Source organism: Lingula anatina, chromosome 7 (assembly GCF_051362555.1).
Source record: "Lingula anatina isolate TDL-2025a chromosome 7, LinAna3.0, whole genome shotgun sequence".
Taxonomy (NCBI): domain Eukaryota; kingdom Metazoa; phylum Brachiopoda; class Lingulata; order Lingulida; family Lingulidae; genus Lingula; species Lingula anatina.
This window is the reverse complement of record NC_141773.1, coordinates 1,728,668-1,751,918: the sequence shown is the minus strand read 5'-3', so window position 1 is coordinate 1,751,918 and position 23,251 is coordinate 1,728,668. Positions and strand designations below refer to the sequence as shown.

The 23,251-nt window shown below is 37.0% G+C and overlaps 2 protein-coding genes across 3 annotated transcripts; both read right to left on the bottom strand.

Moving 5' to 3' along the window:
- Window positions 1–9,633: 9,633 nt before the first annotated feature.
- Window positions 9,634–22,405, bottom strand: LOC106170735 (cadherin-related family member 1-like). Of its 2 annotated transcripts, none has more exons than XM_087018283.1 (11): window positions 22,245–22,405; window positions 13,688–13,756; window positions 13,290–13,447; window positions 12,780–12,830; window positions 12,330–12,419; window positions 11,960–12,043; window positions 11,457–11,582; window positions 10,928–11,012; window positions 10,554–10,654; window positions 9,986–10,106; window positions 9,634–9,774 (listed from the first exon to the last, which is right to left on the bottom strand). In XM_087018283.1, the coding sequence occupies exons 1-10, from the start codon at window positions 22,294–22,296 to the stop codon at window positions 10,029–10,031; spliced, it is 894 nt and encodes a 297-aa protein (XP_086874409.1). In that variant the 5' UTR covers window positions 22,297–22,405; the 3' UTR covers window positions 9,634–9,774; window positions 9,986–10,028. The 2 variants fall into 2 exon arrangements, with proteins under 2 accessions (XP_086874409.1, XP_086874408.1); XM_087018282.1 differs by lacking the exon at window positions 22,245–22,405 and adding an exon at window positions 14,434–14,781.
- Window positions 14,880–22,073, bottom strand: LOC106173444 (uncharacterized). The gene is made up of 11 exons (XM_087018500.1): window positions 22,070–22,073; window positions 21,070–21,138; window positions 20,687–20,844; window positions 20,156–20,206; window positions 19,709–19,876; window positions 19,326–19,409; window positions 18,767–18,892; window positions 18,280–18,364; window positions 17,646–17,825; window positions 17,048–17,168; window positions 14,880–16,838 (listed from the first exon to the last, which is right to left on the bottom strand). Exons 1-11 carry the CDS (start codon window positions 22,071–22,073, stop codon window positions 16,523–16,525), a joined length of 1,362 nt encoding a protein of 453 aa, XP_086874626.1. The 3' UTR covers window positions 14,880–16,522.
- Window positions 22,406–23,251: the final 846 nt, after the last annotated feature.

Here is a 23,251-nt window from a genome sequence, read left to right as displayed (position 1 = left end):
AAAGAAAGGAACACCCCCAGAAAACCATATCAACAGTTTGATGTCAGTATAAACCTTAAGATAAGATATTAAAGAAAATGATAGCCTCCGGACAGTGATATGTTACACAGTCAAAGAACTCACTACAGTAAATCATGAAAAGTCAGTAATTGCGGGTATGACCTCCAGCAGCCGCTTGCAGCGCCCTCATCCTACATGGCATACCCTGTGACACGTTTTTTAGAGTTTGGGTGGGGATATCATTCCACGCAGTGACATTTGCCTGTCGCAGTTCATCAACATTTACCGGCCGAGGACCATAGCTATTAATTCTGTGAATTACTTCCGCCCACAGATTTTCAATTGGGTTCATATCTGGAGAGTTTGCAGGCCAGGGCTGTTGCTGAACCCATTGGTTTTGAAGAAAAACAGTGATTCTGCGGCCTCGATGTGGGGTTGCGCAGTCCTCTTGGTACACAAAGTTGTTCCTGAAGATGACTCTTACCAATCAAAGCATTGTTTGCTGTAGAATGTCTCTGTAGGAATCCTGGATGAGGTTGCCTCCTAGAAAAAACCAACTGGTTCTGGGCACCAACATGAAATGCTCCCCAAACAAAGACGTTACCATCCCCTGCTTGCATCCTAGGCAGTACCCAATCATCGTTTTATGCCCCTCGTACACGTTGGTGGACACGGATTCGACGATCAACCCTAAAAAATCCATCTCTGGCCTCATCACTGAAAACGACGTGATTCCAGAGTTTTGGCTGCAAACCCACGTCGTCCCCAGCCCATTGCAGACGTCGCTGTATATGGCCTGCTGTTAACAGTGGTTTCCCTACTGGCCTTCGTGCAAAATAACCGGCTTGCAGTAATCTCTTGTTCACTAGGGACCTTGAAACTGGCGTTTGAATGACATTCTGCCTCTCTTTTCTGAGGACACTGGTTGTCTTTGTACAACCAGCACGGCGTACTTTCAGGAGAAGGCGACCCTGTCTTCTTGGTGTGATACGCGGACACCCTGGTCGAGGTATTGGAGTAGGTGCCCCTGTTGCAGCATTTCTTAAGAGGACTTCACAAACGGTTCCTGATAAATGTTGAATTACCTGGCAATGGCTGACTGTTTCTGGCCATTTTCTCTGAGAGCGAGAATCCCATAGTAAGCTGCGTTGCTTAGCTGTTGAACCATATTTTCACTAAGGTACCTGTCACGTTTCAGAGCGATCCCTTTGTTGCTTCTCTAAACACACTCCAAAGATTGACCAAACCCATGCGTTTTTATACAAGGGCAGAAATTGCCGAAAAGACCACCCCTCACATTTCTGACCACAAAACATGCCACTGCATGCATCAATTGTTTCGCGAGTTGTATGGTAATTAGGTAACACACCTGGCTACACATGGAGTGGCACCTCAGCTTTGGATTTAAAGTACTTAGAGAGAAATTAAATATTTTGTAGAAAATTTACTCGCAAAAAAATAATATTCCATATTAAGTGGTAACCCTGTATGTATATGTTTATACAAAATACCAAATAAGATATTAAAAGCACATAGCCAAGTGGTATTATCAAAGACGTTAAGGTTATATACACTGTTCGCCGAAATGGGGCTATAAAACGAATTTGCTCAAAACTGATAGTTATATTATTGTCATATAATATAAATGGACTCCATGTGACTCCAGACAAAATACTAACATGGTCATTTTGCTGATGACGTCATGTCAGCGGGTTTTGGTGTTCTCCATTACCTGGCCTCATAGCAGGAATCCCAACGGCTAATAGAAGCTACTATTTAATATTAATAACGTGAAATTCCACTAATTTTCAATGGACTTCTGAAAACAAAAGCGCCTTACACCGGGTTAAAAGATTTCATCAAAGCTCTATGCCTATGATTGTTCTTCATAACTTTGTTAATAACTACACCGATTTTGGTGATATTATCTGCAGCACTTTGGAAGTTATACTCAGAACCGCCTGCCATCTATATGTACCCAATTAGAAGTATGCATTTCCTGGTAGATCAATAGGTAAAACGAGGTAAACTCTGAAGACATAACCAGCCCTATGTGTTATCGATATGTTGACCAGCTTAATACCTTTGTATTCTTCAGAAATAAGTAACCTAATAACATTGGCTACATCAGGAGAAATTCAGGCTTTTGTTTACTTTATTTTCGCTTAAAGCAAACTACCCTATACATCAGAGAATGTAGCCTTATCGTCATTTATAGGTATTTAAGGTCGTTGACACCTTGTATATATTTTTTCAATAAAACTATTTTTAACTGGTTGTTTCGTGCTGTACTTTTTTTCATGTTTCCTACCTAACCACTTGCTCACGAAACAGAGACATTGCCCAGAAATAAATGCCAACATTATCACACAACACTGTACGTACGCGTACTTTTTCGGGGTAATAAGAGAAAGATGTATGACGGTACCCTCATTGTCAGCAAATTTAACCAATTACTTTCCTATTGCCCAGATCAAGCAACCTACCTCAGCACGACTGTAGAATGCTCGACTAAGACTGCATTACCACAGATTTAGATCGATCCATCTGGATCGACCTAACTCCCTTGGGGTTCAGCCGAGCGCTCACGGAAGTTATTGTACCCCCTTACAGCTTTTAGTAAGCGGGACAGACATTTAAACCGGCTAAGCTGACAGTAATCTAGTGAGACTCCCCACGGGGATAGATCGATCTAAATATCTATGGGAATGGGGTCTAAGACATTAAGAGCAACATTCTAATTCGATACAAATGAGCATAAATCATTTATCATATAAATTCACTATTGGTATTTCGAAAGGAACCTGGCGTATTTACATACAAAAGTCAATCTGCAAATTTGAAGTAATCCGGAAAAAATCAAAATCTCCTATGAAAGAAATGCGATCATGTTGATTTTAGAAAAGACCCTTCTTTATATACCAAAAATAATCGGATCATGGCGATTTTCGAAAAGAACGTGTTATTAACATGCAAAGACAAACAGCAATTTTGAAGTAAAACAAATATACATCACTTGAACAAATGGGGCTAACATCGCCGTTATAAGTGCGAAAAAGGAGCTTTGCAAACCCAGAAATCAGACATGTATAACCTAATGTGAAAATTTATCTCTTGAAACCTAGAATTTGGACTTGTATAGCCTAGTGTTTTTATACTATTGTATAGCCTGTGTGTAAAGGCTCATGTTTACCTGAAAAACTTTTTTATACGTTTTTTTGTACAAAGTTAATCCATGTTAGACCTTTACGCTATGCTTATGTGCCACCCAAAATGTTTTTATACTATTACACCAGCGTGTTAATAATGTGACCGTTTCATGTTAATTACTATAGTATGTAACCAGTCAATTTATTTATTTCAGTTTATTGATGATACGGACAGTGACAGCGACGGCGACGAAACGGACAGACACGGTAACCAGAATATGTACAGACATATACGTATATAAAAGATAAACGCATATGCAGGCACAAGACACAGACACGCATATGTCACGCAGAATGCTGTCCACACTCTCTCTCGTTTCTTTCCCGGTAAAACGGAGTATTTATCAGAAATGCATGTAGCTCCTTCAGCCTGGAGGCTGAAAGAATGAGATCAAACATATCGTATCCCTTTCAAGGCTCTTTTATAATTGGACGCCATAGACTGGAGATGCTGGTGTCTACTGGTGTGTGTGTGAGATGACTTAGACGATTTAAATATCTAGACTGAAAACGTCCAGGTAACGCTTCCAGAGTATCACAGTATAATTGGGCCATGCTCAATGAGAGAGAGAGAGAGAGAGAGAGAAAGAGAGAGGACACTAGCTTCCTTAAGAAACATCAGGTTACTATCAATTAGACTGTCAATTAAATACGACACGAGGCTCGCACAGGTAAAAAGGTCAACGACCTTGCGACCTACAACGACCTTGCGAACCACATTCTGCCGAGTATTTACAAAACACTACAAACTTTGGCCTAAGAACAATCGATGAAAATTTTGCCATTGTTATAAAATGCCAAGGGAAAGAAACCGCGATCGTATTAATTCTTTACCACTCCAATGCCCTTGATGCAAGTAGTAGAGATCTAGAGTCCTAATGGCAATTGATTTGTAAGTGTATACAAGAGCTTAGCCAAAATTTCTTTATTATGCTAGAAGTAGTCATTTTAGTATATCAGTGGTTAATAGCATACTTATCTATAATTACATTTCTTTTGTCAATTTTCATCTTCCCACGTAGATGTATACGTTACAATAAATAAAGCAAATAATCTTCAAGTTGAAATTTGATAAAATGTCCCTTTTTTCTGTCGGACAATAGCTGAAATCTTCTCAATTGATTAAATTTCTCATAGGCAGGATGACTACAAAGAAAAGTAGATAACACAATATTGTCATCCCTGTGAACTGTCTCTGACACGTGGAGATAAAGTGAACGGGGCAATACACAGATCAAAATCAAATCTGGATAAAAGAATGATTAACTGAAGCTAGTGAGAAATCTCCGAGCAACGACGTGAACTTATGTGACATTACAACTGCTATCGCTCTCTGATCTTGACGTCTGCCCGAGCTCGAGGAAGTAAACTGCAATTTGACGATCGCGTGAGGACTGCAAGTTACATGGGCATGAGCTTGCAGTTGTTCGGTACGATTCCTACATCTTCAGTTCTTCATAATACATGTATATCAAATGCAAGATCTCACGGAAGTTGGTGAAACTCTCCAGATCAAAACGTATACAACTATCCAAATGATTTTATATTTAGAATTTCAGCAGAATGACGGCAGTGCTCAAAATTTACATTACTGAACGCTTCACCTTAAACAGCAGAAGTAGCATTTACCTGATCAGCTATATATAATGTTTATTTTTCGTGAAGATACATATATAATACATGTACGACCTCTATAACATATCGATTTCATAAGTGGTGAAACAAAACACATAGGAACTCCCTGTCACGCGCGGGAATCACGCACGGGGAAGGGGGGGGCTGCCTCCCAGTTATTCATGAAAACAGACATGTTTAGGGAACTTTTCAAGTGTTATCCTTTTCCTCTCTCCCCTTTTATCAGAGGTCTTTTCCTTCTGTAAGCGTCTAGATGAGTACCGCAGGAGACACAAATAACAAGTCTTGTTGCTGTTGCAGATCATCATCAGTTGCTCCCACGGGCTTTTTCCTCAGCCTACAGACCCGATGGTAGAATCATTTTAACTTAATTGTTTCTTAAAAGTCGTGATTCATGATCACGCGCGAAAACTGGGAATGACGAAAGGTGTTAGTAAATGGATTTCATTAGTTTGGAAAAAAAAGCTTGGACACAATAGTTTGGATGCTTGGTTAAAATGAGTTTTTTGGCAATAGTGTATAAATAGGCATCGTTACAGCAGTGAAAACTCTAACCCTATTTATGAATTATATGTTTTCCGCTAATCTTTTGCCCTCGGCACCCTGCGCAAAACGACAAAATGAAGCTCCATTCTGTTGACATGGGTTCTATTGCGGTAGAGGAGATAGAAAGGCAAGGTTACTGCATTCACTAAGTGGAGGATCTACGAAGTCAGCATAATTTCAGTTGGATAATGTATACCGGCCAGCTCGGTACGTGAGCTTCTCGTGGAAACAGTGTCAATCCAATAATGCTCGAAAAGTCAAAATATGATTAGAATTAAATTATAGTAATAATAATAATAATAATGATAAATAAAATAGCTTCTCTTAATTTATTATAAGGATTATTAAAAATTTCAAGTAAAATTCGAGCAGTAAAACGTACACCCATCATGTCGGTGTTTTGAATTATCATTCTTTTTGACTGAATCAGAAACCCTTTCGACTTCAGACAAAGATTTGATCTTTACTTCTCCCGTGACAAAGAGAAAACATTATGATATGGCAAAACAGTCCATATTTGTATACTAGTAAACTTCTAAAAGACAGTCTAATTACCGCTGTCAAACAGCCATAGTCTGTAATCATAAATTTTATTTCGGCTTCCGTTTATAATTGGCTCAGTAAAGCATTTATTTCGGTAATCCCTTCAATATGGCACTGATGGCTTTCAACACCTCGATATGCACATTGTGTTAAGTAGGGGTGGGTGGGTAGGAAGGTGAGGGTGTACAGTCTTACTAGCGCAAGGTAATAAAGCGAATAAAAAGAGCAACAAAAGGAGCACATGTGTTCCATGTTATATACATCAATACATGGAAACTCTTCATCAGTGCCCAAACTATTTAAATATGTCGATGTCCGTGAAGTGGCCTTAAGATTGTATTCAGAATAAAAAAGAAACCATGCTATATTTTGTAATTTAGCAACGTTCACATTTTCCCCTTTATTCACCGTTAAAATCAACGCATTGTTATCAAAGCATCTAATTAACAGAAGCAGGTTTAATTTTCATCTTTGACAGGGACTAACTTCGAATGTAAAAATGGATTCATTAACCATTGGTAAGTATGGGAAAATTGTTGTTTACTCCAGGAAAATTCATTTTTTGGCCGAAACGAAGAGTTATTATCCCTTTAACTATACCCCATGTGTTTATGCACTGATCACTGCAGATGTGTTTAATGATCGTCATCACAGCTGTTTTTATTATTTACAACAAAATACATTGTGAAAAACAAAGATCATTACAATTATTAACGTATACCACTGACCGTATTAACGAAATCAGATACAGTGAACCCAACATCAAATTGTGTGACTGTCTGAAATGTATCAAAATATTGTGAAACTTAAAATCTTATTGGCAGATCTGTTGGTACTACATACACATATGCATCCAAGTTCATGTTGAAAATTAAATAAAATAGATACTGTGGATGTTTTAAGGAAAATATCAACGAGTCATTTAAATCTGTTTCCGATGAAAGGCAGATACTGGTAATAACTGTGTGTTATTTTAATCGCATGGTCATTTTATTGTGTAATTCAAATATTTCCAATTATTGCAGTTGAGCCTGGATAACATAATCTAGTGACGTTTCAGAAATTGATGCAAATTTTATTTTAAAAATAAAATGATTTACATTTTTACAACATTGAAGTACGTTTTAAAAATCTAAACATAAAATATTTCGCTCATAATACTACAACATATTGGTTTCGAATTTAGTCAAAAAGCATGGGTAATCATAGGCCTCTTAACTTTATTTCATTTTCTGGGCACTAACCTCATAATTAAGTTGCGCCCTTAGTGTTATGTTTGCTTTAGCGTGACCGCGGGTGTTAGAGACCTGGACGAGGTTGAATGCAGATCCACTGGCTGAAACACTGAACGAAAGGCTGTCTCCGTCTGAGTCGGTAGCCCTGAGTGTCCCAACAACAGACCCTGCACAAGAAAGGAATCATTGGTTTTGGTTTGCCACTGTTTTACATGGTTATGTCATAAGAAAATGTGCATAAAACACGCTGCTCTTTGGAAAAATGGGCAAATCGGACAGTTTATATGATGGGACATGTACATTCAAACATCTGTTGAGATACGATAGGCCTATACATGTAAAACACGTTTTCCCCAAAAGTACTAGTATCGTAAGTTTATAGCTGTTTTCAACACTGAAAATTGAATTATCTGTTTGCATTACCTATCGGACGATCTTCCTTAATCACAAGTATAGATGGCACTGTGAACTGAGGCGGGCTGTTCCCATTGGCTGAAATAGTGCAATAATTTATTAAGATACATTGGCACCTAGTTTACTTCACAAAACGCATTTTAATAACGACACCCTCCATTGTCCTACCCACCCTTTCTTTTCGCTATTTGGTCATTTTGGACAGTGCATCCAATGGCGTTTTCTGGCTCATACCTCAAATTTCGTTTTTCTCGACCGAATTGCATTGTCATCTTGCCTGTGCCTCTACAGGAACAATCACATTCCCATATGTGATCTGGGATAAGGATGTTTTGCAGAAAAATGGGATATTGAACAGCCTGAATGTACGTCACATTGGCTATCAACACCAAAAGCCACTGTACATTGACACCAAATATTTGGTCGCTGTGCCTTTAAGGCGAAATCTTTATTCATGTAATCTTTAACAAATACCACAGCTTATATTCAATGGATTACCTCTTACATGTACAATCCCATTCGTTTATTGCAACACGAACATATTTTACGAATGTACACATTATGTGAAATAATATGAATAGCAAATATTTATGGCAACATATACTTGATATATGTCTGCATATACACAAATAAGCGGACAAAAATATAAAAAATACATTTTCATGCCACGAAGTACATGTATGCCCATATAATCGAATTAAAGCAAAATCCATTGAGAATCAATAATAAGTAAGATTTTTTGCACCGCATTGCTCCCTGTTCTATCTTTAATAAGTCAAATTTCAAATTTGGGTGATTTTTTTCTAATAACCAACATATATCAATATCGAATGATAGACACATTACAGATGCCAGGAATCACAAACTATCTGTAAGCCATACATACCTTGAGAAGTGTAATGAAAGAGCAGTAGGATGAGAAAATATTGGACGTTCATCTTCTTACGGTGGCAGGACGCTAAAACACAAACACTTATCCCCTCTCCGCGTAAAATGATCCCCCATATAACGTGGGAAGGTACAGTGTAGAGTTAGCGAAGGAAGAGGTTATCTACAGGGCCTATGTGGGTTATCTCTTGGAACTAGTATCTCATGTGGGATTTTAACACATGGTGATCGATATTTCTTATATTATTATTATTATTATTATTATTGTTGTTGTTGTTGTTGATGTTGTTATTGTTGTTGTTGTCGTTATATACCCTTGCTAATATGGTAGAATTTAGTGTATTCGTGTATTTCACATTTGCAAAATGGCAGTTTTCACAAATCCTTTGCTTTATCCGTCTTTTGAGAACAAAATCCAAATTTGCTAGTATATGAATATAGAATCATTTTATTGAGCAATGTGTAAAAGATAGAACATGGTATCTGCTGCAGTCTAAGCATTCTCCTGAAAGAGGAATTTGTCAAGGAATTTTATGTGATCCAACTGAAACAATAGACTTTACGTTCAGTTGGAATCTTTTATTTTAGTGCTACTGAATACGCTTCCTAAGTGTAATATGACTACTGTGTCATGCGTGTTGAGATATGCCTGAGGTATGCCGTCACCTGTTACGGCGGCCGAGAAGGGTGTCACGATAAGATAATACATTGCAGCACACATAGACCTCTTCCGAGAAAAAGGTAGAAGGCTACACATATCCCGTGTTACCACCTCCAGCTTGCTGCTTCGCGACGCTGCTTTATACGACGTACAGGTACGTATTACATGTGACACACATCAATACATGGGAACTCTTCAATGTATCGATGGCCGTGCAGTGGATTGTATTATGGATAAAAAAGAAACAATGCTATATTTTGAAATTTAGCAACGTTAATACATTCTCCTTTATTTACCGTCAAAATCAACGCATTTACATCAAAGCATCTAATTTACAGAAGCAGGTTTAATTTTCATCGCAGTGCGATCCAAGAAAAGCCATTTGTTCCCGGTGAACCATTCCATCCAACCGTTCAGATCCGCCAGACGACAGTCGTGATACCACCATCCACCATAGATGTCGCCACAAAAGCCGAAACTTTTGTCGTTGTCTTTATCCTTGGTGCTGAAAGGAAGGCCGTTGTGAGTTCCGAATCCATCCCCTGCGTTGCCTGAGTACCCGGAGACATGTAGAGTATAAAGACTGGCTTCGTCATCGATATTGAATGCTTCGTACCCTGCGACATAATTCTTCTTGTCATTCCTAACAACAAAAAAGGTATTACAAGTTAGAAATGCATAATTTGTCCTGTTACTGTAAGATTGTTTTAAAGAATGGCACTATTATTAGCTTACCAGCATCTACTGATAAAACAGAAAGGACCTAATATAAATGATAGAAAGGGCTGTTATAGAACACAAGTTACTAAATATACTACCAAAGTAATACCCCCAAACTATACAATAACACTTACAAAGTTTCAACCTGAAGCATTAGTTTGTATGCTTTGTTCTTCGTCAGAGAGTGGATGTTCTCATTTCCAAGCCAGAAATTACCGCGAAGATCGCCAAAGCCATCTTTATAGTCATTCCAATCTGGGGTGAATAAATGAATAAATAAGCAAATTAACTTAAACGAATAAGATTTGTTATTGCAATTTACGAGAATAAAACCAATTTTCTTTTCTCCACACTTTCAAAAATTGACGAAAAGAATGGCCAGAGATCTTTGACAGATGTAGACATCACCATATAATACACGTATGACTGTAAATATTCATTGATTCCCACATGTAGAATATCTTTGCATACATTTCACCCTGAAATGGATATATAATAATTATACTTTTAATCTTTTTTGCATGCCCTGCTTGTGCAAATTTTAATTGTCTGTAAATTACAAAATTACAAAAAATCCTAATGTGCCTTGCATTGATCAAATTATTCAAAGTACATGTTAGCTTAAATTCACCATGTCCAGTGTTTAAAGCAAAATAAATTTGGACACAGCGCCTCAGAGGTAAAACTTTTATGATTAGTTACCATCAGTGGTGCTGGGGCTTTTGACTTTGTGACGTCAGAGATAGGATACACAGTATATACACCAGGTGTGGTATTTTCCGTCTTGAACACATCATAGCAATCTGAAGTCATAAATCGTACTACGTCACTGTGTTGAATGACGTCAAGGTCATTGTATATTGCAGGTGCAGCTCAAAATGCTTTGAATCGACACTTTGTATATTCTCAAATTAAAGAGCCTACCTACATGTAGTGTGGCATAGATCTTCCACGTGGAATGTATACAGTAAATGTGAATTGACTAGAATCTAAGGGTGCATTCCCAAAGATTTAGATCGATCTAACTCCCTTAGATAATGACATGGGTCTTTTATACCGTATTTCCCTTGTCTCACCTTGAGGTGATGTAGTAAGCGGTTCCTCTGGCACGTCCCCAACTCTTACATAGACCGTTGATGTGCCGTTCCAGCCGTATTGGTCCTGTAAAGAACGTTGAAACACATTGGTTAATGATAAGAAATAGACAAGTGGACAAATTTGCTTTTGACTCTACCTCTTTGTTTAACCACCAATGACCTGATTTTACTTATTTTATCCATCATAATTAATGCTGACAATTACATGCGTTTTTCAGAACGAAATATGAATAATCTCTGTTTCTTCAAGTGTTTGCAATCTCTTTAGGAGACCTCAAATACCAATGATATACTCATACGTCAATGAAAGAACCTAGCCGGGATTCAAGGCCGGAGTAAGATTCACAATTTTCCTTTGACCCCCCCCCCCCACCCCAACCAGCTTACGTAGATTTAAAAATATTACTAATTGGTCCTTGGTCAGCTAAACAAAAACTATTTACCTTGATAAAAACAGGTACCTCAGATGTCTACTCTTTAATACAAAATACTAATATTAAATAATTACCCTTGCCATAACCATCAAAATGTGTTGTGCATCCTTTTCAAAATCCAACGGAGCTATAAGTGTGATATCCCCTGTTGTTTGATTCATTCTAAAGTGACTAACGTCCTGTGAGATGGAATCTGAATCCTGAAACGGCGGGTAAAGGAGAAATATACACACACAAAAAAAAAAAAACCTTTGGAACAAACAGTTTTAACTCAAACCGTTGCCCAACCTGTCACAAAAAAGTAACTTCGACCCTGCAGTAATGTGAAGATCAATTATAAATCCAAAATATCAGTAAAATAAAAGACACTCATTTTTTCGTCGTCATATTAGATGGCGCGGAAAAGCAAATACTTAAGTAAATTAATGGTTCATTCGACTTTTGCGGACATGCATACAATGGTTCCTTCTTTCCAAGACCTCTTTTTCATGCGTTGGGTAAAAGTTCTGAGTTATGTTAACAGTTAACCTATGCACTTATAAATAAACGACAGGGGAAGTTGAAGCGGTTTTCATACCTTTGAGTAGAAAAAGTATGTTGGTGGGCCATAATCTGGGTCCGTCGCTTCCACTGTGAGGATTTTGGTCCCCACTGGAGTGCTCTAAAACAGAATGCAAAGCTCAGACATATCAATTCAAACATACAAATATTATTACGAAAAAAGGTATCGCTATGTTTCAACATTATCTTATTAAAACGCTTTGGGTAGTTGCGATACTCATACGATCATCCTTTTCATAAATGGCACGATAATTAAGACAGATGGCTTTCTATATAACTACAAATACACTGCACTGTTTTATCTTCTTATACTAGCTGACTCATATGATTTTTCTATAGCATGTGATAATATGGATGATGCACAGCTATTTAAATATCATGCTTACTTCCAGAACATCTGCAATGTAACGAAGCTTGTTGAAGAGAGGTACGTTGTCATTTACGTTGACGACATATACAGTGACAGTTCTGAATAGCTGCAATAAGAAAACATAATATTCAACAACGAAACATACTTGGCAAGTGGATTCTGGCTTTGTGAATGTGGATGAAGGCTAGTGTCGTCAAATGGCTTAAAATGAAAAGTATTGTTTAATAAACAGCACGATCGCCAGTCGTTTGTCCGGATCGTAAAAGAAGAATTTTGAAAGGTGATGAATATTTCAAAGTGGTGATCTACTTTCAGAAATTAAATCAGTTAACTATACCCCAGGTTTTTATTCACTGATCACTGCAAATGTGTTTAATGATCGTCATCACAACTTTTTTTTATTATTTAAAACAAAATACATTGTGAAGAACAAAGTTCGTTACAATTATTATCGTATACCACTGACCCGGTTAACGCCATCAGATACAGTGAACCCAACATCAAACTGTGAGGCTGTCTGAAATGTATTAATATATTATGAAACTTAAAATCTAATAGGCAGATCTGTTGGTACTACATATACATCCAAGTTCATGTTGAAAATCAAATAAAATAGAAACTGTGGATGTGCTAAAAGAAATATCAACGAGTCATTTAAATCTGTTTCCGATGAAAGGCAGATATCGGTAATAACTGTGTGTTATTTTAATCGCATGGTCATTTTATTGTGTAATTCGAATATTTCCAATCATTGCAGTTGAGCCTGGATAATATAATCTAGTGATGTTTTAGAAATTGATGTAAATTTTATTTAAAGAATAAAATGACTTACATTTTTAAAACATTGAAGTACGTTTTTAAAAGCTGAACAGAAAATACTTCGCTCATAATACTACTGTATATTGTGATCGAATCTAGTCAAAAAGCACGGGTAATCATAGGCCTTTTAACTTTATTTCAATTTCTGTGCACACACCTCATAATTAAGTTGCGACTTTAGTGTAATGTTTGACTCAGCGCTGCCGGGATTGTTAGAGACCTGGACGAGGTCGAATGAAGATCCACTGGCTGAAACACTGAAAGTAAGGCTGTCTCTGTCTGAGTCGGTAGCCCTGAGTGTTCCAACAACAGACCCTGTACAAGAAAGAAAACATTGGTTTTGATTTGCCATTGTTCTTACATGGTTATGTCATAAGAAAAGAGTGCATAAATTACGCTGCTCTTTGGACAAGAAGTAAAACTTACAGTTATTACGATGGGACCTGTGCCTTCAAACATCTGGGATATGATATACATAAAACATGTTTTCCCAAAAAGTGTCATAATTTTATAGCTGTTTTCAAAATGGATACTTGAATTTTCGGTTTGCATTACCTATCGGCCGATCCTCCTTAATCACAAGTATAGGTGGCGCTGTGAACTGAGGCGGGCTGTTCCCATTGGCTGAAATAGGTCAATAAAACCAACTTGTCTGTGCCTATATATATGTACAATCACATTCCCATGTGTGGTCTGGGATAGTGTTGCTTTGCAGAAAATTGGATTTTGAACCGCCTGTATGTATGTCATATTGGTTATCAACACCAAAATCCACTGTACTTTGACACCAAATAAATGTATTTGGTCGCTTTGCATTTAAAAAAAATTAATTTGCATCTTAAAAGATGAAATCTTTATTTATGTAATTTTGAACAAATGCCACAACTTAATTCAATGAGTTCCCTGATGCATGTACAATTCCATTTATTCATTGCGACACGAACATACTTAACAAATGTACACATTATGTAAATTAATATGAATATCAAATATCTATGGCAACATATACTCGTAGTATGCTTGATATATGATTGAGTATACACAAATTAGCGGACAGAGATATTAAAAATATATTTTCATGCCAAGATGTTCATGTATGCCCATACAATCGAATTAAAGCACAACCCATTGAGGATCGATAATAAGTAAGAATTTTTCCAACGTATCGCTCCCTGTTCTATCTTTAATAAATCAAACTTCAAAGTTGGGTGTTTTTTTCTAATAACCAACACATATCCATATCAAATGATACACACATTACATATGCCTGCAATTACTAAATATCTGTAAGCCATACATACCTTGAGCAGAGCAATAAAACAGCAATGCGATGAGAAAATATTGGACGTTCATCTTCTTACGATGGCAGGACGCTAAAACACAAGTACTTAGCTTCTCACCGCTTAAAATGACCCCCATATAACGTGAGAAGGTCGAGATAGCGAAGGAAGGGGTTATCTACAGGGGCTGATGTGGGTTATCTCTTGGAACTATTTATATGGGGTTTAACACATGGGTATCGACATTACTTAAATTATTATTATTGTTGTTGTTTTTGTTGATGTTGTTATTGTTGTTGTTGTGATTTCTTACTCATTAAATACTCTTGCCAATATGGTAAAATTTAGGGTATTCGTGTATTTCACATTTGCATCTTGACATTTTTCACTAATCCTTTGCTTTGCCCGACCTTTTAAGCGGCGAGAAGCTAAGTACAAAATCCAAATTTGCTAGTATGTGAATATTAGATAAGATGGACACTATTTGATTTCCAATCTTTATTAACTGGAAACAATGAAGGCTGAAATGCATACAAACAAACTATTAGTAAACTCAGTAATATAATAAATGGAAAAATATGAAATACACAATAAAGAACTAGATTATGAAATACTGATATATGTAAATAAATGAAAGTCACCTCAGGTATAAAAAGTCCTGCACACCTCCTATCAGGGTGAAGTCCAGTGTCTAAATGATTCACTATCATGTCATTCTCTGTCAGTAATTGTATTACACGATCTTGGCCAGTAATTTTGGTTGCTATGGTATATTCTTTCCATCTAGTCAGAAAGTAAGTCCAATCTTCACTAGTACCCGCTGTAGATATTGTGGGGCGACGAATCTTGTCAGTTTTGACCTTTGTAGATGACTGAGAGGAAGTGGCATTATGGCTTTGTGCATGTATTGTCAATAGTGTGTTGACAATGGTATCTGCCACATCTTCTGTCTCATAGGTGCAGTCTGGGAATGGGCACTTTACAACTGGCATGCTGGCCTGTAGGATGGACTGTTTACCGGTAGACTATGATCATACCTGAGCCTTCATAGATAAGATGGACACTATTTGATTTCCAATCTTTATTAACTGGAAACAATGAAGGCTGAAATGCATACAAACAAACTATTAGTAAACTCAGTAATATAATAAATGGAAAAATATGAAATACACAATAAAGAACTAGATTATGAAATACTGATATATGTAAATAAATGAAAGTCACCTCAGGTATAAAAAGTCCTGCACACCTCCTATCAGGGTGAAGTCCAGTGTCTGAATGATTCACTATATAGGCCTACACATTGTGCATATAGAGAATGACATGTTCTCCAGGTAAGTACTGATGAAACATAGCCTTTGGCTACATCTAACATCTGACTAAGTACTCTTGGTAAGCAATTACCTTTGAATGAAAACTACAGTATGCTCATTATTCTCTAAATATAGAATCATTTTATTGAGCAATGTGTAAAAGATAGAACATGGTATCTGCTGCGGTCTAAGCATTCTCCTGAAACAGGAATTTGTCAAGGAATATTATGTGATCCAACTGAAACAATAGACTTTACGTTCAGTTGTAATCATTTATTTTAGTGCTACTGAATACGCTTCCTAAGTGTAATATGACTACTGTGTCATTCGTGTTGAGACTTCAAGAATCATCTTCCATTTATGTACGTGCGACACAGCAGCGTCACCTAGCCGGCCCTGGGTATAGGTGCAAGTGTTTATTTAACATGAATGAGACGCCTGAGGTATGCCGTCACCTGTTACGGTGGCCAAGAAGGGTGTCACGATAAGATAATACATTGCAGCACACATAGACCTCTTCCGAGGAAAAGGTAGAAGGCTACACATATCCCGTGTTACCACCTCCAGCTTGCTGCTTCGCGACGCTGCTTTATACGACGTACCAGTACGTATTACATGTGACATACATCAATACATGGAAACTCTTCATTAGTGCCCAAACTACCTCTATGTGTCGATGGCCGTGCAATGGATTGTATTATGAATAAAAAAGAAACCATGCTATATTTTGAAATTTAGCAACGTTAATACATTCTCCTTTATTTATCGTCAAAATCAACGCGTTTTCACCAAAGCATCTAATTTACAAAAGCAGGTTTAATTTTCATAACGGTGCGATCCAAGAAAAGCCATTTGTTTCCGGTGAACCATTCCATCCAACCGTTTAGATCCGCCAGACGACAGTCGTGATACCACCATCCACCATAGATGTCGCCACAAAAGCCGAAACTTTTGTCGTTGTCTTTATCCTTGGTGCTGAAAGGAAGGCCGTTGTGAGTTCCGAATCCATCCCCTGCGTTGCCCGAGTACCCGGAGACATGTAGAGTATAAAGATTGGCTTCGTCATCGATGTTAAATGCTTCGTACTTTGCGACATAGTTCTTTTTGTCATTCCTAACAACAAAAGGTATTACAAGTTAGAAGTGTATAATTTTTCCTGTAACTGTAAGATGTTGTTTTAAAGAATGACATTAGCTTATTAGATTACCAATATCTATAGATAAAACAGACGAAACTAGTATAAATGATATAATAGAACAAACCTTACTAATATTACCTGATTCACCAACGTTAGTACCCCGAAACAATACAATGACACTTACAAAGTTTCAACCTGAACCATCAGTTTGTATGCTTTGTTCTTCGTCAGAGAGTGAATGTTCTCATTTCCAAGCCAGAAATTACCATGAAGATCCCCAAAGCCATCTTTATAGTCATTCCAATCTGGATTGAATAAATGAATTAACAAATTTATAGATTCGAGAAACAAATTTACTTAAACGAATGGTAACCATTATTGCAATGTACAAGAATAATATCAAGTTTCTTTGATCCACACTTTCAAAACAATGTCGAAAAGAATGCTTATAGATCTTTGACAGATGAAGGTATCACAATATAAGTCAGTGACTCCAAATATGCACTGATTCTCACAGGTAGAGTGTTTTTGCATGCATTTAGCCATGAAATGGTATTATAATAATGATACTTTTACTCTGTTCCGTAATGTCCAACCAATGCCAGTTTTACTTTTCTGTAAAGTATGTTATTGCAAAGAAATCCTAACGTGTCTTGTATTGACCAAATTATTCCAAGTTTAGTGCCACACTAGCATTGCACTTTGGAAGTCACCATGTTCAATGAATACAGAAAAAAAATTCGACACAGTCGAAACTTAACTGATTGGTTTATAATCCCTACCTCTATCGAAGTTGACAGGGTAATGGTTTCTGTAGCCCGATCTCCGCTGAAGATAAGTCCACCCGTCCTCACAGTAAACCATCAATGGTGCTGGGGGTTTTGACTTTGTGACGTCAGAGCTAGGATACACGGTATATACACCAGGAGTGGCGTTACCCGCCTTGAACACATCGTAGCAATCTAAAGTCATAAATTGTACTGCGTCACTGTGTATGACGTCATTGTCATTGTATATATTGTAAGTGCAGCACGAAAAGCTTTGAATATACCCTCTGAAATGAAGATGCCCACCTATTGTGACATAAATCTTCCGGGTGGAATGCACACGGTAAATGTGAATCAGCTAGATTCTTATACAAATGCATTTGCAAATGGAGGAATAATATGCAAAATAAATAAATAAATAAATAAATAAATAAAATATGAAACTGGTTCAGGCGCTGGCTGCACAGATAAAATCAACACGGACTAATTAGCAGAATACTAAACAAACATTTTTCGGCACATATTTGGTCCATTTTCTACCCTTCTATCTGCGCTGGCAAGAGAGTGAAAATATAGTAAAATGTTTTATAATTCCTTATATTTCAAAATAATGACAAGGGTCTTTTATACCGTATTCCCCTTGTCTCACCTTGAGGTGATGTAGTGAGCGGTTCCTCTGGCACGTCCCCTACTCTTACAAAGACCGTTGCTGTGCTGTTCCATCCGTATTGGTCCTGTGAAGAACGTTGACACACATTGTTTAAGGATAAGAAATAGACAAGTGAGCAAATTTGATTTCGATTATCCCTTTCCTTAACGATCAATGACAACTTAACATTTATCAATCATTTAATGCTCGCAATAATAACATGCGAATTTAATTTAAGTTTTGAACGATTCCTGTTTGTAGAAATCTTTGCAAGCTATCGGAGAGACCTCGAATACTAATGATGTTTTCCAACCTCCATGAAGGAACCTAGCCAGGTTTCAAAGTCGGAGTAAGATTCACAATTTTGTTTTGCTCCCCTCTCCCCTACCCGCTTATGCGACTTTAAATATTTTAAACATTATTTCTTTAATGATAAATAAACGCCCCAGAAAACTGACCTTCAACACAGAGTATATTGAATATTTACCCTTGCCATAACCATCAAACTGTGTTGTGCATCCTTTTCAAAATCCAACGGAGCTATAAGTGTGATATTCCCTGTTGTTTGATCAATCCTAAAGTTGCCGACGTTCTGCGAGATGGAATCTGAATCCTGAAACGGGTAAAGAAGAAATATGCACACAAAACCAGCTTTTGGGAGGTAAATTTACTAGAGGACAAAAGGTTTAAACCCAACCTTCTTCAGCAAACCTCAGGCTGAAGGCACTAATGGCCCAGCCTATTATTAGAAAGTAACATCGAACTTGCATGGGAAAAAGTAGATCAATAATAAAGTTTAAGTATAAATAAAATTAAAGAGACACTTATTACAGGATGATGTTGAAATACTAATACATGTAGCTTTGCAAACGGTTTATTCGATTTCTATCGACAAGTATGCAATAATCCCTCCTGCGAAACTCCTCACTCTTGGATAATGTCGAATGTCCCGAGAGAAGAGGTGGAGTAGAGGTTTTCCTAGCTGTGTTCACAGTTGACCGGTGTGGTAAAAGATAAAAGACAAAAATGTTGGAACAGTGTTTTACCTTTGAGTAGAAATAGTATGTTGGTGGGCCATAATCTGGGTCCGTCGCTTCCACTGTGAGGATTTGGGTCCCCACTGGAGTGCTCTAAAACAGGATGTAGAGCTCTGACATATCAATTCAAACCTACGAATATCATTACGACAAAAAGTATCGCTATGTTATAACATTATCGTTTTAAAACGCTTTGGATAGTTGGGGTACTCTAAAATCAAACGACCATCCTTTTCATAAATGGCACCATAATTATGACAGATGGCTGTTTATATAGCTACAGATGTACTGTATTGTTTTTCTCTTCCTTATACTAGCTGATTCATATAATTTTCTATAATATAGTATGTGATAATATGTATAGTCCACAGATATTTTAATTCCATGCTTACTTCCAGAACATCTGCAATGTAACGAGCCTTGTTGAAGAGAGGTGCGTTGTCGTTTACGTTGACGATATATACAGTGACAGTTCTGGTTAGCTGCAACAAGATAACATAATATTCAACAACGAAACATACTTGACAAGTGGATACTGGCTTTGTGAATGTGGATGAAAGCTAATTTTGTCAATAAAACGGGTTTAAAAATTAAATGTATTGTTTAATAAACGGCAGATCGCCTGATTCTCCGGATCAGTAAAAGGAAATTATGAATGGTGATGTAAATCTAAAACTGGTGATCTTCTTTCAGAAATCAGTCAAATATACACAATGTGTTTATACACTGATCGCTGCAAAGTTGTTTAATGATCGTCAACATAGCTGTTTTTTTATTTACAACAAAATACATTGTGAAAAAAACAAAGGTCGTTACAACCATCAACGTATACCACTGACCACGTTAACGCCATCAAATACAGTGAACCCAACATCAAACTGTGAGACTGTCTGAAATGTATCAATATATTGTGAAAGTTATTGGCAGTTATTGTTATTGGCAGATACTGTATGTTGGTACTACATATACATTGTACATCCAAGTTCATGTTGAAAATTAAATAAAATAGATACTGTGGATGTGCTAAGGAAAATATCAATGAGTCATTTAAATCTGTTTCCGATGAAAGGCAGATACAGGTAATATCTGTGTGTTATTTTAGTCGTATGATCATTTTATTGTGTAATTCAAATATTTTCAATTATTGCAGTTGCGCTTGGATAACATAATCTAGTGATATTTCAGAAATTGATGCAAATTTTATTTTTCAAATAAAATGACTTATATTTTTACAATATTGAAGTACGTTTTAAAAAGCTGCACAGAAAACACTTCGCTCATAATACTACAGTATATTGTGTTGGGATTTAATTAAAAAGCACGGGTAACAAAAGGCCTTTTAACTTTATTTCAGTTTTCTGGGCACTTACCTCATAATTAAGTTGCGACTTTAGTGTAATGTTAGACTCAGCGCTGCCGCGGGTGTTAGAGACCTGGACGAGGTTGAATGAAGATCCACTTGCTGAAACACTGAAAGTAAGGCTGTCTCCGTCAGAGTCGGTAGCCCTGAGTGTTCCAACAACAGACCCTGCACAAGAAAGGAATCATTGGTTTTGATTTGCCACTCTTTTACATGGTTATGCCATAAGAAAAGAGTGCTTGAAACACGCTGTTCTTGGGACAAGAGGCAAAACGGACAGTTTTATTAAAATACGATGGAACCTGAGATTCGATATATATGGTAAACGTGTTTCCCGAAAAGTACTAGTATCATAAAAATATAGCGGGAAATTGAGTTATCGGTTTGCATTACCTTTCGGACGATCCTCCTTAATCACAAGTATAGGTGGCGCTGTGAACACAGGCGGGCTGTTCCCTTTGGCTGAAATGGTGCAATAATTTATTAAAGATGCATACAAAGTCAATTTTTTGTCACAAAGACCAACCAAATGCCAGTATACAGTTTCAAGTAGTATAACTAAGAGAATTACCAAAAGGCATTGTTTAATTTTACCCCAAAATGATGTTTGAACAGATTTTTCTGCTGGCATTCTAAGCTGTATGTCAATGGGACAGGAAAGTAGGTCACGGAAGTAGGTTAAATTTACAACCATAAATTTAAAGAAAGGAGCAGTCTAAAGGTCTTTTATGGCTGATCGAGTGATCTATTCAGTTTATCCCTTGGCACGTCGAATTTATTTGAGCCATATAAGAATCTAGTGGAAGTGGTTTACATGTATTACTGGGAATCCACACTCCACCGATGCTCGGTTCGTATGTACCTTTAAGATAAATTGGCACCGATATTACTTGTTTATTTATTTGTTCATTTTGGACACTGCATCCAGTGCCTTTTTCTTTCTCACACTTCAAATGTCCTTTTTTCTCGACCGAATTACATTACCATCTTGCCTGTGCCTATATATGTACAATCACATTCCCATTCGTGATCTGTGATAACGTTGTATGTATATCACTTTGGCCACCAACAACAGACTCCACTGTACTTTGACACCAATTATTTGGCTGCCTTGCCTTTCAGGCAAAATCTTTATTCATGTAATCTTTAACAAATACCACAACTTATATTCAATGGATTACCTCTTACATGTACAATACCATTTGTTTATTGCGACAGTAACATACTTTACGTATGCAAAATAATATGAATATTAAATATTTAAGGCAACATATACTAGTAGTATGCTTGATATATGACTGCATTTACACAAATAAGCGGACAAAAATATAAAAAAATACATTTTGATGCCACGAAGTACAAGTATGCCCATATAATCGAATTAAAGCACAACCCATTGAGAATCAATAATAAATAATATTTTTGCACCGTATTGCTCCCTGTTCTATCTTTAATAAATCAAACTTCAAAGTTGGGTGATTTTTTCTAATAACCAACACATACCAATATCGAATGATACACACAACACAGATGCCTGGGATCACTAAATATATGTAAGCCATACATACCTTGAGCAGCGCAATAAAACAGCAGTACGATGAGAAAATAGTAGACCTTCATCTTCTTACGATGGCAGGACGCTAAAATACAAGTATTGCACTTAGCTTCTCACCGCTTGAAATGACCCCCATATTACGTGGGAAGGTAGAGATAGCGAAGGAAGGGGTTATCTACAGGGGCCTGTGTGGGTTATCTCTTGGAACTAGTATCTCATGTGGGATTTAACACATGGTGATCGATATTACTTATATCATTATTATTATTATTATTATTATTATTATTGTTGTTGTTGTTGTTGTTCTTGTTGTTGTGACGTCTTACTCGTTATACACCCTTGCTAATATGGTACAATTTAGTGTATTCGTGTATTTCACATTTGTAACTTGTCAATTTTCACAAACCCTTTGCTTTGCTCGTCCTTTGTGAACAACATCCAAATTTTTTAGTAAGTGGCTTTGGAACTTTATTGAGCAATGCGTAGAAGATGGAACATGGAATCTGCTGCAGGAGTCTAAATCTGAAGATTAGATACCTCCGCCTTAAAGAATAATTTGTCAAAACATGCATTTTTCTTGATGTGATCCAACTGCAATAATAGAATTTATGTTCAGTAGGAACCTTTTATTTCAGTGCGAGTGAATATGCTTCTTAAGGATGATATAATTACTGTGTTATGTGCTTGGAGATTTGAAAGATTTATCATCTTCAGTTTATATGCGTACGGCACAGTAGGAACCTTTTATTTAAGTGCGAGTGAATATGCTTCTTAAGGATAATATAATTACTGTGTTATGTGCTTGGAGATTTGAAAGATTTATCATCTTCCAATTATATACGTAGGGCACAGCAGCGTCACCTAGCCGGCCCCAGAACTAGGTGCAAGTGTTTATATTACATGATTGATGTACCTGAGGTGTGCCGTCACCTGTCACGGTGGCAGAGAGCGGTGTCACGATAAGATAATACATTACAGCGAACATAGAACTCTTCCAAGAAAAGCTTCTAAATAAGTAGA

Bases quoted from the DNA above. Each gene is read 5' to 3' on its own strand.
- LOC106170735 (XM_087018282.1), bottom strand. From the start codon at position 14,551: ATGGGGGTCATTTTAAGCGGTGAGAAGCTAAGTACTTGTGTTTTAGCG. The intron at 12,420-12,779 runs GTCAGTGGTATA...TTCTTATTGCAG, and splicing joins TATCTGATGGCGTTAACCGG to CTATTCAGAACTGTCACTGT. The intron at 11,013-11,456 runs GTAATTATTTAA...CGTTCTTTACAG, and splicing joins TTTTGATGGTTATGGCAAGG to GACCAATACGGCTGGAACGG.
- LOC106173444 (XM_087018500.1), bottom strand. The intron at 20,207-20,686 runs GTAAGTGCCCAG...GATACATTTCAG, and splicing joins AGTCGCAACTTAATTATGAG to ACAGTCTCACAGTTTGATGT. The intron at 19,410-19,708 runs GTAAGCATGGAA...ATCCTGTTTTAG, and splicing joins ACATTGCAGATGTTCTGGAA to AGCACTCCAGTGGGGACCCA.